This window comes from Phaenicophaeus curvirostris, chromosome 8, assembly GCF_032191515.1.
Source record: "Phaenicophaeus curvirostris isolate KB17595 chromosome 8, BPBGC_Pcur_1.0, whole genome shotgun sequence".
In the NCBI taxonomy this organism is placed as follows: Eukaryota; Metazoa; Chordata; class Aves; order Cuculiformes; family Cuculidae; genus Phaenicophaeus; species Phaenicophaeus curvirostris.
Genome location: NC_091399.1, coordinates 21,230,644 through 21,245,585, shown reverse-complemented (window position 1 = coordinate 21,245,585; position 14,942 = coordinate 21,230,644). Strand labels below are relative to the sequence as shown.

The window sequence follows — 14,942 nt, the reverse complement described above, 5'->3', positions numbered from 1 at the left end:
TGCTCTCAACACTACCTTACATTCTCCTTGTTTACTCCTTTGATCAACCTGAATTCTAACCTGACCATCTCTCCATTTCCCTTGACCACAGACACCTGCATAGGGAATTCTTGCAACAGAACCCAAGTAACTGGTTCTCCTCAGTGTCTTCCTCATCCGAATTGTAACCCGGTACAAATTCAGGTGTCTGAAAAATTCAGGATGTCCACATGAACGGCTACAGAAATTTCCTACATTCAAGGATAATCGGTCTTTATCAAACACTTTTCAGATTACAGTCTTCAAAACCATAGGGAACAAAGCTCAGCAACTAAAGCAGCCCATTGTTGAGTGACATGACATAATTATAGAATCACAGAATCACTAGGTTGGAAAAGACCCACAGGATCATCGAGTCCAACCATTCCTATCAATCACTAAGCCATGCCCCTCAGCACCTCATCCACTCGTCTTTAAAACACCTCCAGGGAAGGTTCTTTCAAGGTTCTGAGAAGTAATATTAACTAAATGAAACATGCTGAAAGGTACTAATTCAGTAGAAAATACAGCACTGCAAAGGACTCCCAGTACAGAATTACACCCCTAAGGAGTTTCCCAAGTTTTCTGTATTGTCAATCCAGGACTGATTTTTAATAAAATTAATGAATATTCCAGAGTATTTTTTATTTATTTTCTCTAACAAAGCACAGATTTATATATTATATCAGAGTACATGTATATATACTCTGATCTTGTACAAAAGGAAAAACTGAACTTACAATTTTGCCAGGATTCCAGTCACTTCTTGGACTAGAATTGAATTTCTAACTGTAATGTTAGTAAATGTATTGCTAAAACCATAAACGTAAATCTGACACTTTTATGATCCTTTCAGATGTGTTCTTTACTTCCCCAGAAATCCATAAGCAAATAATATGAATGCTTTTAATCTGTTAATAAGTGAAATACATAGGTAGCTGCCACGTAACTGAAAATAGGCCCCAATATTAAAAAGCAGCCTACTCCAAAAGCACAATGCCCATAAGTGTTTCACTGAGGCATGCAGAAAATAGTCTGAAGTATGGAATTAGTCTTTCTGTAGCAAAACATATACAGAAGCACTACTTAACTACAAGCAATTGGAAATGCTCTGGCAGTGCTGGTTATATAACAAATAAAATATTTTGTAGGTAAGAAATAGTACCTTACCTTAACATATTCCAAAGTAAGATCCAGAATATTCCCATCCCTGCAAGAAAACGGCGAGGTGGAAGGAAGAAAGGGCACAAAACCAAACAAACAAAAAAACAAATCGTGAGTCCAAATATAATCTCATACTTTAGAGATGCATTCATATGACAATAGGCTATTAGGTCATGTTAAAATCCTTGTTAAAAACTCTATTTATAGCTAGATGGCCTACAATGTGTAACTTTTAACAAATACATAAATCACCAGTTCATTCTAGAAGGTCAGGTAGCGGAGCCACTAGTAATTAATTTCAGAAATAAAGTTAATTATACAGTTTTAAGCAAAGCAAAAACAATCTTGACATTTCAATAGATGGCTGAAAATACTTAAATACCATCTGAAATAAATTTAAACAGAGCTCTCCCAATGGCTTCTAAATTTATCTTTGCTTGTATTTTCCCATTTAAGCTATACCTTCTGAAAGCATTGAGAGGGCATTGCTGACACGCAAAAAAAAACAGAAAGAAAACATTCACTTTCTATACAAACGGAGAATTCACAGATTTGCAATAGCAGAATGTTTTATTTTACATGTGGCAAAATAAATATGGTCCCTGCACTCATAAAAATTTTGCAAAATTATCGTAATTTCAACATTACAATTATTTGACAGCCAGATAATCAAGTCATTGCCTTATTTTAAAAAGAAAAGGTCTCTTTACAGGTTTTCTATACATACAGGTGGCAAAAGGCACAAAAGCCTAAGTGAAGAGCCCTGTGATCAATTACAACTCTTTCCATAAATAAAATAAGGATCTGTTTTCAAACCTTTTGTATATTTGTTTTTGTTTGAGACCTATTTTGAGAACTAGCAGGTTAGCAGAGTTTGCAGCACATGACTGGATGCTTTCTACAGGCCCTGGGATGACATACGTGGTGCTGCCTTAAATACAAATATCTAACAGGCACAATGAAGACCTTCCATCTTACAAAGGGATCAGAAGCTTGTTATAGCCATTGAGTTTGGTATTGGGACAACACATGCCCTATAAATTTAGAAAGAGAATCCTGCTTGGTGAAAGTTGTTATGATGATGTAAAACCTAAAACTGGAAACCTAATAAGCAGCATCAGATATGAAGAAATTGGGTAACACTGGAATCCATCAACAGAGAATACTGCCTCTAAACTCCTTGTGTTGTTTTGAACGCAATGGTATGGCACCAGAAGCTAAGTTCTTATTTTACACACAATTTTCACTCTTGTTCTCTTATGGCTTTTAATCCAGACTACTTATACAGAGGCAAAACAGAGCCCTTGCGTATCTCAGCCTTGCCCATAAATGATGGTACTCAGCAATTCAGGGTTACTGTTCCACATTATCACAACATTTATCAAGGATCAAGTTCCATTACCAGATTGCTTTAAAAAAAAACACAAAAAAAAGCCCCCAACAATGCAGCCAAATTCAACGGGAATAGAATTTGGACCGTTTGCAACATTTTCCTAGCCAATATACAAAGAAGGGACATCATACCAGAGAAAGCAGGGGTGAAGCACAGAAGAAAAAGAAAAGGAAGTTTCTAAACAGAAAAAAGTTTTGTTTCCTAACACTTTGCAATTTGACTGGGAAAAAAGAAAGAGATCCCATTCTTTATCAGTTCAGCAAAGTCATTAAGTATGGCTGAACTGTTCTTACATTCAAACGATCTGTGGGAAGTTGTGCCAGTACCAAATGCTTCTGTAAAACTTCACAGTTTAGCTCTTCACTTGCCTGTGAAATCCTTTCAGGGCAAAGGATCTACCAGCACTGCACACGCAACACAGTCTGAAAGAACAAACCTGAGCACTCAACACTAACAAGTAGTTTAGTAGCCTTGCTACAGCCTCTGCTGTTTCCACCATTAGGTACAAGACAAAAGATCTTTTGGACAGATCAAGCTACAGCAGAATTAAAGAGGTAGAAAAGCTTTAAGATAAAACAGTCTATTTACTGCTATACAAACCAGAAATGCCAGAAGAGAGAGAAAAAAAGTGACCTACATTTCCTTCACCAACCACATGACAAAAGTGCTTGGAAAATTTTGGCTTTAGGATATGGATGGTGTAATAAATCTCTTCACCAGTACTGTGATATTTAATCTTGTAGGTTGTTACACAACAAAATTTAGGAAACCCTGCTGTTCACCACAAGCACAAGTAATGCACAAAGGTGTTTATATTGTAGCCCTATTCACCTCAGACACCTTTCTCCTACCAGATCTACCCCACTCTCCCTTGCTGTCTAAGTCTTCATCTTTGTGAAAATTTTCTGCAGTTCTTTTCAACCAGTGGTAACCTTCACTGATGAGCAGTAACTAATAGCACAGATTAACTACTGCAATCTCCTGTCATTCGATTCCACCAAAATACTGCAGTTCTACATGCAAAAAGCAGATTCAGCAGTGAGCCCAAACAACTAGGAACTAAACAAATAACTATATCACAAAACTAACTCCTGAATCTCTATTAGTAGTGACGATGTGCTCCCTCATGCCATGCATTCTCAGCGAAGGAAATCTATAATGGCAGGAACCTAAGAAAAATATAAAGCACTTTTCCTTTCCATTTTCCCTCTCAAGGAATCTTAATAAAAACAGTCAACCCACAATCTCACTTCTTGCATTAGATCATCTGCAGAAAAGAATTAATACTTTCAGAAAACTGCCAGACCAGATGAAAGGCAGTTACAGGCTGTGCCGTCTCTCAAATCAATTCAACTGAAGGTTTCTTTCAATAATACCAAGTTATTCATCTTTCATCAGATTTTATTACATTTCAAGTAATGCTAATGTTTATCTTCATAATAAACTAGACTTTACACCTATATTCATTTGCATCTGTTTACCTACAACATGTATGTATTAAAGTTGGCACATAAGTCAAACATTACTGTATAAACTGTAGATTCCCAGATTGGGTTTTGTTACACATTTTGGCTTCCTAATAATCAGATAAGCCCTACTTCCATTCAGACAAAAAGCACTTTTAATGCAGAAAGACGTCACCTGAAACAGAAATTTTCAGAACACCTCAAGGTAAGGTTCTGGGTAAGGTCTGCAGTAGGACACATAATATTGACTTCACACTCTTTTCATACTAATTCTGTCACAGAACGGAATTCAAGGGACACAAACGCACTCCCACATCCATTTTGGGTAGTCAGGCTATCACCTAATTTCACGACTAAACAAAACCTCTTTCCAGCATCTGACTTGATACATGTAATTAAGCCATTCTCCTGAGTAGTGTTAAGTCCTCCTCTGCTGACCTCCTCCACATGCACAAGGTCTGTGTGGAAACTGTACTACCATGAACAATCCTCCAGTGATAATTAATCACTAAAAGAAAGCAGACACCACAACCTTCACTGTTCAAGGCTATCCTAGCCAGAAACACATTCTTTCTAGAGCACCCCTACTGACATCTGACACCTTTCTCTCTGCTGGCTTGTCACGTAGACATACAACCCTTTAATCTTTCCCTACTAGTCCTTGGAAACCATCATAATTTTTTTAGTCCAACTACAAGATTCTTATTAGAATGATGGTGCTTTTTGCATGTACGGGTTTCTTACTGATACTGCCAAGAAAATACATAGAACTTGAAAGTCAAGCTCTGGCAACCCTACAAAAAGATGAAGACAAGACAACAGAAAATGCAGACATGGATCCTTTGCTTCCCTCTTCTTATCCTAAAACAAAATAGATTGCAACAATAAGGAGCCTGGCATCATACTGGTTGGAAGTGACTGTCTATAAGCAAGTACTGATACCTTCGAACACTGTGAGAACAAACGTAAGTTTTCAGAAAATAGAAGTTATCCTTGTTGGCTCCTTCCTTCAAGATACAGCTAAAGCTGACTGAGGTGAGAAAAGGAAATGGAATTCAGATGTTGTTAGATGTTATTATTCCACTTCCCAACACCTCTAAATAACAGCCAAATATGTGGGAAGAATTAAAGGAAAATGCCTTTCGAGGCCGTCAACATCAGCAGTTATCAGCTAAAAGAGAGAAAAAATCCCTATAAGCAATCTGAATCGTACTTACAGTACGACAAAGTAAATACTTCCATACTGGCAACTTCAAATCCTGCATTGATTTGAACAACCAATCATGACAATCTCGTGAAAAAAAATACTGAACTCTGAGTAATTAGTCAGCTTTCTAAAAATATTTGATAAAATTGTTATGTACTTATAATCAATGCTACAACTGAAAAGCCAAATCCTGCATTTCACTCCCAACACAAATTACTCAGTTCAGCGGGTGCAGAACAGCCAGAATCTCAGCAACTCAGAAGCAGTCGCTCTTTTTTTTCCAGACTGTGGGAATTCGTCCAGTAGTTGTCTATAGCACTGCTTCAATAAGGAACATCTAAGCAGATATCCTGTAATTTTTAGCTGTTGATTCTACAAAAACCTCCACCTTTCTACGAACAATTGTACATCACCTCCTCTCACTATTGTTGTTATAAAGAATCCTGCAACAAACAGACCTTGACAGACTAAGCCACATTAAGCATCTGCTTTCTCCAAGTCTTTGGCATTCTCACAGACACATCAGCCACAATTACGAATTAGCTGTGATAACTTAAACAAAATTTAGGCATAGACAAGACAGTATTATTGGAGATGCCCAAAACCTCACCATAACTCAGCTATCATATAGATATTCTTACAGTGATGGAAACTGCTGAATGGTCCTGAAGCAGCTTTGCACTACTCCACATTTTTTTAAGTGTACTTGTGGGAAAACCACTAGGTAGGATACATTGCCAGTACTTGATGTATGGAAGTATGTTTGTTCATTTATTTTACGGCAACCTTTGTCGGGAACATTTTCAAAAGCATTCACCGAAAGAGTGATCCTAAGAACAACAATCTTCTCAGTAGTGCCAACGCCAACAGTGCTAACGTAAAAAATCAGAGTGAAGACAACACAGGCTCAAAGGGAGCCTGAGACACTGAAAACGTACCAAGCTAATGCATGGCTGCTCACACAGACAAAACTACTATAAAGAGACCTGATGGGATCAAACGTCATCTTCAATTTTGTCTTTGAAATATCTCCATCTATACTGACTTAAGAAATATACTATTACTTAAGTATGAAGGTGCAAGTTTGAGCATGCTAGGCACACTGTGTTTGAGTATACGTACTGCAGACTGATGGTATTTGTACTGTAAACTAGAGCAGAAGACCCAGTGATTTTATCCTCCATTAGCTTCTGCTTCAACACACACACTCCTACCACATTCCTAAGGCTATTTCACCCTTCTCTCTACAGCTGCACACCACCATGGACATGACTCACTCAAACACCAGTGGAAACAAGTGCAAACTGCTATGACTAACTGCATAATGACCTGCAGTCCACACAAGAACAGTAAGGACTCTTCAGTAATTAAAAATCAAGAGAAAAATACAATGCACTTTTCTTCAAATTAAAGAAAATTTCAACTAATTAATATTTGTTTAGAATACCCCTGCAGAGATAATGCTGCAGCCATTTACTATTACCACTTGGGTCTTCTGCATTCCCTGCTTGCCCCCTATTCTACCTATCACAGCAGAAAATGTATCCCATTTTTTCTGCTTTTTCCAAATCAATTTCTATTTCTGCGCCACATACAGTACTGGTCTCTACAACCTGTTCAAAAGCTCAGACTAGGCATTCCCATTCTTTGTCCTTTATTTTCCTGGACATTTAGGAGTCCGGGAGCCAAAATTCTGTTGTCCAAAGCCCCAATCTTCCATTCCCAAGACACTTACAATGCTGCAAAAGTAGTGGTTAGGCAGCAAGACTATTGTTTATCCAAAACGGTCACTGTTTTCTATAGACTTCTCTATACATGTGCTGCCACCTGTGGACTTACACCTTCAGCTGGCAACTATTTACAGTCAGTGCTTTAGTTGCGATAGTTATTCAGAATCCAGTGCCACAAATTTTTAAGCATTCAGAAATAATTTAACCTAGCAAAATGAAAATGCATATTCCCAGAATTCTAACAAATGCTCACTAGAATCACAGACTCCATCAATTCTCCTGAAGTTTGTAAATCTAGGTACAGTTTATTTATAAATCATGGTTGTCACCTGATGTGTCTTTCAAGCATGTGTATTTGGATTGCAGCATAGGAAAGTTGGACTCGATGATCCGGTGGGTCTCTTCCAACCTGGTTATTCTGTGATTCTGTGATTCTGTGAAAGTTAATCTTTTAACTGAAGATGATGTACTGAATAAGATGATGGAGGGAGGAAGAACTGACTCCCCTGTCTATTCCCTTATCCCATTTTAAGAGGCTCAACAAATGCCCCTCTACATCGGATATTGTGAGTAAGCATGAGGAATATACTCCCCATGTGACAATTAGCTACAATGGTGATATTCTACTTCATTTCACTTATTTCCTCCTAACTAAGAGGAATTTATAATCCTGTATTACAACTGATCGATCATCTCCCCTCCCCACCACTCATCATCAAAACAGATTGTATTTTGATGAGTTTGCACCAGTGAGTTGCACCACGCTCAGCAGACAACTCTGAAAGCATTCAACCTGAGCACGTAAAAGTGGCAAAAAGTGGGCACAGAAGTACTGCTCCTTTGTTGGAGTTGGTTAGCAAACGTTAGGCATATTTGATTTTAATTTTATGCATCTGTATGTTTCTGTGCTAACTGAAACAGTTTCTACAGTAGTAGCTGAAATTCTTTAAATGTGGAAGTGTCAAATTATCTTATTATCAGATCAGACATGAAATACCCACTGGCTCTCTGCTTTTTTTTTAGCTACAGAACAGGAGGACTGAAAATGTCACACTGAAAGTGTAACAAAGCAGTCTGAAGGTATTAAAAAAAGCACAGCAAGGGCATGGAAGAAGGTGAGTTGTGAAGAACTAACTGTAGCTTCTGTAATACTCTGAGACCCTTGGGTATCTCACAACCTATCACAAAAATATGTATCAGATCATACCATAGGAGAAATTGCATTACAATATATCTTCTACTAACAAACACTTCTTACTGAAAGGAAGTATAGCTACAAATGGTAGTTTCACATAGAAGGTGACAGATTAACAGGTGTCTTGCAGCATTTATACAGCTGGTATCTCTTCTAAAGCCTCTAAAGCGTCTAAGAAATGATAGCTGTCCTGATTAAGGAAAGTGTTTAACAGAAGTGAGCACCTAAGTGCAGAGGAGAAAAAAAGGTATTTCAAAATCCTAGTTGTCTTTTTGCTGTGCATCTTCTACTTCCTTTCAGAGACTGAAAATTGTTACATTTACCTTTATCTGCAGGATATTACATTATTATCAAAACACATACTAAGAAGTTGCTTCAGGTATTACGCCAAAACTATAACTATTTTTACTTCAAAAATTCTGTAGTTTTATAAAAATTTCCTCCTTACTTTACCCCAACATTTAAAGCAAACTAAAAGCATTGATCTTGCAAGTATTTTCATACCTGAAGAACCACACTGCATTCTATAAACCCAAACAGTATTATTTACCTTTCTCCACAGGGGAAACATTTAAAAGAATTCTTTCACTCGACATCTTAAAATCTTAACTTGATCAAATTTTATTTTTAATTTTCAAAGCACACCTAACACAGCATTCATATAAAAAAGTAACACGTATTCAAACTAAATTATCCGATGAACAACAGTTTCCAAATCACTAGTCAGAACAAAATAAATGCTGTCTAAATACCTAATCCATCACATTACCAAAACCCAAAGAAAACCAGAATTTCCAGCATCTGATGAAGCAAAACAGGCCGCAAATTCTGACAATGAAGAAGCAAACCCATGAGCAGTGTACTCCTCACCAAGCACTGCCTTGCCAATTCTCTCCCCCTGTAAATCAACTGTCAATTCAAGGACTTCAGTGGGTCTCATCTACTGTGGTAATGCTACTAAGAAGAAAGGAAAAGTTTCAGAAACCCAGAATGTTTTTCTAGCTTTTCTTTCACAAGAGTCACGGATATTATAACCAGGAAGTCAGGCAAGAATAATAAGCAGTGATAATTCGCCATTAGCTCAGTGTATGCTGGGTTTGACCGAATCTTCAAGAAACATGGCTTATGTGTAGCTCTAGGTTGGGTGCAGCTGGAACACCTCTTTCTCCTTTTCCTCTGCACTTCATCCTTATAAGCACTGAACGCAAATCAAAATGTTTGAACAGTCTGACTTCTTGGTTAAAACTGCCCTGGTAGAACAATGCAAAGGGTCATTTCAAAGCACTTTGGTGACATTTAAAAGTTTCCTCCATGGGCACAGTACATGCTACACTATACCTTTTAAACATTTACAGGCAAGACCTAGTCCTTAAAAATTGTTACTACTCAGATGTCAAAAGAAAGACTAAAAATCCAAATCACTAGGTCCTACAGAAAGACCAGTACAGAAGGACATTTTAAACAGGCACAAGTATTTAACAGCCCATATACTGACTGATCTTGTTGCCAAGGGAAAATTATTTTATTATTTTCTTATACTGCACTATTCAGTAAGTCAATAAAAGAAGAAATTCTCAGAATTCCTGAAATCTATGCATCAGATTCACTCCTCCCCCTCCCCAACCTGCACACATTTCACACTGTGTTTTGTTTGGCTGATTCTATCAAGACCTAAAGTGAGTACTAAGGAGAAAAATCAACCTCTGTTAGAATGTAAATTTATAATAAACAGCTGCACCTACAACTGGACGTTTAGAGGTCTAAAAAATACATAATTCCTACGCAACAAACATACATAAATGGAAGGTTTTACAGTGTACCTGGCATGGAGTTTGTCACTCTTGTCATTTTGCAGAGGGTACTCTTCTATAACATCTTGTACAAGAAGTGGCTGCTGCTGTTGTGTTCTTGTGTATGGCAACATCCCTGCATGGCTAAACATATCACAAGACTTAGTGGGAATTGTCCCCTTCTTCTTCCTGGGGAGAGTGCCATGAATAGAGATGTCTTGAAAGGAGTCTGAGCGACACTCAGTTGGCGAAGTTTTAGTGGTCAAAAGGTCCATGGAAGAAGCTAATGAGAACTGATGATTCACCAGGTCATTTCTGGGAAGACTTGAAAATTTTCCTGCAGCTATCATTTTTGCTTCTGGAAAAACAAAACCAATATTTATCATAGCACATCAATCATCAAAGCACCTACTTAATGGAAGTTAAATAGTATGACTAACAAAGCCATCTAGAACTGAACTTATGCTTTCATAGAATAGTTTCAGTTGGGAGGGACCTTAAATATCACCCAGTTCCAACCCCTCTGCGATAGGCAGGAACACTTCCCACCAGATCAGGCTGCCCAAGGCCCCATCCAACCTGCCCTTGAACAATTCCAGGGATGGGGCATCCAAAACTTCCCTGGGCAACTTGTTCCAGTGCCTCAGCACTCTCATCGCGAAGAAACTCCTCCCTATGTCTAGTCTAAGTCTGCCTCTCTCCAGGTTAAAGACATTCCCATTTGTCCTATCACTACATGCCTTTGTAAAAAGTCCCTCCCCAGCTTTCTCGTAGACCCCTTCAGGTACTGGATGGTCACTATAAGGTCTCCTCGGAGCCTTCTCTTCTCCAGGATGAACAATCCCAACTCTCTCAGCCTGCTTTGCTTTGAGGCAGTCAGATACATCAAGATGTAGCCTATATTATAATTCAATCGCACTGCTACCAACTGCACATCAAGCCCAAGTGTGTATCATCTTTTATATATGTGAAAAGTCATGACAAAACCAATCAATATGGACACATGCACAAGAGCAGGCCCTGAACAATTCTCCATTTTTATCCACGAAGATCCTCTTTTTTGCTCCTTCACATCCTCTGAAGACTCAGACATCAACTTAGAATCATTAACAAAAAGCAGAGTTTTAAGAACATTTTCACAAAAAATAAAGGATATCCTACAGCTTGGTTTGGTAGAATATGTTTCTAAGCCCAACAGTTGGAACACCGAGGAACACACTGTTTCTGAGAAGTCTTGCTCAAGTAATAAATTTAGCAGAGAAACAGTCACATATTTCTACGGGGCTGTAAAACTAGAGGGCTCTACCCAAGAGATAAGGGAATTCTCTTCTTCAGCATGCACAGCCAGCTGGTTTAAATCGTTGTTGACACTAGGGATTTGCATAGCTGTCAGTCTTCTATACCATCAATTGCAGTTTGCTGTACAGTACAGGTTTTTCTGTTATCATGAGCAAACGACTGTCCCAGACACACTTCAGGCACACTAACAGGTTACTGTTCCTCAAAAACTCATGCCCTGTGCTCATGTTACAGTGTTATACCACAGAAGACAGGCTGCCTTATCATATCCAGTTAAATTAGCTTGCAAAAGCCGCTCTATGGAACACAAACACAGACCTAAAAGTCCTGGATTATTTAACCTAGGTGGTAGTCAATCAGGTGCCTCCAATAAAAGCTGGAAAAGCCACAGGAGTAACAGATCAATATGAAAACAGAAAGCAGAAGCGCTTTTCAAAGTAACAGTTCCAGACAGGGAGAACGTGTTCTGATCTCAGTCAAGTTTCATGCTGAAAAATAGGAGTAGGAGCCTGAAGGCCTAGCAGCTAGGAAGTCCTCTACAGTTGCACAAGAATTCCTCTGCTTTTGGGGAATGCACAAGCGTTGCAAGAAAAACAGAGCTGCCTCTATAGTCCCGCTCCTTTCTCTAGCCATGGCGTAACAGGTATTACGTAAGCGCCGCAGCACTGAAGCTACTGCTACCCCTACTAAGAGGTTACCATAATGGGCTTAGTTTTACAGTAACTCTAAAGCTGATCTCAAATTTATGAAACAATTACGCAAATTTCTGAAAGAATTCTCTTATTTCCTGTCAGCTGCACTGCAGAGATTCACAGGCTGGACAGATTTCCAGACTTCAACAACAAATCCCTTGCCGATTCTCCTTACAGAATGTCCCCCAATAAATACTTATTAGTTACAGATAAATAATATATACAACTTGTCTGGATTTTTTTTAAACTCCAGCGTGCCAAGGCTCTGTCTGAGCACTACAGTAGTGCCTCTGGAAATAGGACCTACTGTCAGAGAAAATTGGATTTGACTTTGGTCAAGTTTTTTGTTGGAAAAAGTAGAAGAGAGATGAGAATTTAATAAGAACTGACATTTTTAGTTACACAGATCCAAACAGAATTTGAAATCCAAAAGAAACTAAACCACATTCTCACAAAAAACGTGCTACAAATTACCACGCGGGCCCTTGACATGAATATTAAAAGTCACCTCTCCATTTATCATGCTGTTTGAGGACACAGTTGCTGCTGGAAAGTATTAAAAATATCACATAATTACTTCCAAAATAATAAAAAAAAGGTGCTGTGAAGTCAATTTTGCATTACAATTGATATAAGAAAAGCAAATGCTCTAAAACGCAAAGCCTTACCACAAAGCTAGCACCTCTTATAGCTAAAGCATACCAACAGAGCTTGTTTTCAGAAAATTCAGCTTTATTATTAGAAAGGAATGATTGAAATTACCTCAAACAAGACTGAGAGAGAAACTCCTTAGAATTCACACCACCATTTGAAAACTCAGCTTTATGCGTTTACTGTAGTAAGGCAACAAACAGCATTCATAGTCTGAAAAACTGCAGGCTAGCTTGCTGATATTGCACAAACATGTTGTTATTCTTATTTTGGGAGTTGCTGAGATTCTGTACTTAATAACCACAATTTCTTCTCAGTTTATAAAAAACACCTCGAAATCTCTGAATTCTGGCTATTTAAGTAGTCAGATAACCCCAAAACAATAGGTCTGCTACCTTCAGCCCACAAATTCATCTGCTTGCCTGTGTGCTGCTTTACTATGTATTCCTGTATCAATTAGCTCAGTTACAGAAGTCCTGCCAAACCATCCATACATTTTTCTTGTATTGAATGTAAACACCGCAAGGAGGAAGCCTCTTCAGCTGAGGACTCTGGAATGTCTTGAATACTTCAGTGTATGATTCAAAGAATGTTTGACTTTACTAGATAGAGTAACTCTGAAAATAAGAGAGTGTGCTTTGAACATCTGCCATTATGCAGCCAACAACAGAAATGGTAGAAATTATAGCAGAATGATAGACCAAAAGAGACTGAAATTTAATTGTACACATTCCTATTTGTCAAAATGTAGCATCTAACAAAACAAGGCACTTTGGAAGTCATACAAGTTTCCCCTAAATAGGTGCAAATCAGACTGACTCATGCCAACATAAAGTTAAAAACGCTAGGTGAATTGGAAGACATGAAAGGTTCCCAGGTAGCTTGTGACAGGTCTTGTGTTTCTGTTATGAATGAGGGTGGTGGAATACAAAGTAGGAAGTCCTTCAGAAAATCAACATGGCATTTAGGAAAAGAGTATCAGATTGGACATAGAATAAAATTGTATCTGATGGCCAAGACCAAAAACACACTAAGCTCTAATCTGATGGGGTGTGCATCTCTTCACATCATTGCTCAAAACAAACAAACAAACAAATCATATGAAGAATTATACAACTAACTTTCCTTCTCTAAAACAACATGAAAAATATACTTATGCTCTCTTGCCTTTGGGATGCAAATACAAACTTTCTGGCTCAACTTATCTTCATGAAAACCTTCAGAAGTTCCCACAGTCTAAAGAAGCGTTCTGATTCTTCATTCAACTTGATACAAGAATAAGCACCCCTTCCATACCACAACATAACACAACCAGTGCCAAATGGCTGTTACTGTGTTGTTTCAATACACTGGAGAAGGAGAAGCAAGGGGAGAGGAAATCTCCAGTTTAGCCTCAGACATCATAAATAGTACAATAAACAGTCCAAAGCTGTATATGCTCATACTAATGGAAACCTAATAAAAGAAAACAGAATAGCAATTTCTGAGTTCCAAATCAGTCTCTCAAGCTATCTCAAAACTCTTGAGTTATATCTAAACCAGGTTTGGACATTAAAAGATTTGTGCTTCTCTCAAAGTCTTACTGATCTGTAGTCTGGGTGATTCTCCCTGTTAGATCAAAGTCTCTGAAGTCTACAGCTGGTGTTATCACATTACCAATGGTACAATACTCAAAGTTTAACCATGTCTTTATCATCACATATGCTGTGACGTTAAGAGGGCTCGAACACAGTTTAATATGTCCAATTGAAGAACAACTCTCTTATCTTCTCAGATCTTTACAAGATGGAGTCAACTTTTGTGAAAGCCCTACTTACCTTTAACACAACAAATCTCCTTGTGACCTTCTCCCACCCACCTACCCTCCCTCCCTCAGAACCAGTAATGATAAATTACAGTGAGTGGGACATACAGTAATGCTTTCTCCCTGCTAAGTTACTTGGCACATTTGCATGCACTGTGCAGATGTACGTGGGAAATAAAGAAAGCAATCAACCTTAATGGTGAAGAAAGCCAAGTTCAGGATAAAAAAACAACAGATCAATTTCCTCAGATTGTGTGTAGCAAGAGAACAAGCTAGAGAAACAGAAAAAACATGACTGAAAAGGAAGAAATACAATTAAATCTATAGTCACTCTAAACTCAAGGCAGATTTCATGTTAGTTGTCTCCCTCAAAGAAATGTAGTCTTCTTCATCAGTATAAAAGAAAGGAATCCTGCTCCGCAAATGGCTTAGAAGCAGCTTTCTACAACCTGTATTTTCTGCTTTTTTAAAAAAACTAGATAAACTGATGCAGTAGCTGCTACAGCAAACAGGTCCCAGGACTTTGATAGGAA

The 14,942-nt window shown here is 38.1% G+C and overlaps 1 protein-coding gene across 4 annotated transcripts in view; it reads right to left on the bottom strand.

The window, feature by feature from the left end:
* Positions 1 to 14,942, bottom strand: part of BCAR3 (BCAR3 adaptor protein, NSP family member) — a 72,645-nt gene that overhangs the window by 35,491 nt on the left and 22,212 nt on the right. For 3 of the 4 annotated variants that reach the window (XM_069862744.1, XM_069862746.1, XM_069862747.1), the window contains 2 exons: positions 9,994 to 10,321; positions 1,189 to 1,228 (listed from right to left, as the gene is read on the bottom strand). In XM_069862744.1, the coding sequence (XP_069718845.1) occupies positions 1,189 to 1,228; positions 9,994 to 10,313 (360 nt within the window). In that variant the 5' untranslated portion in view covers positions 10,314 to 10,321. Of the gene's footprint in view, positions 1 to 1,188; positions 1,229 to 9,993; positions 10,322 to 14,942 lie in introns of those variants that run through there. The other variant, XM_069862749.1, reaches the window with a different exon arrangement.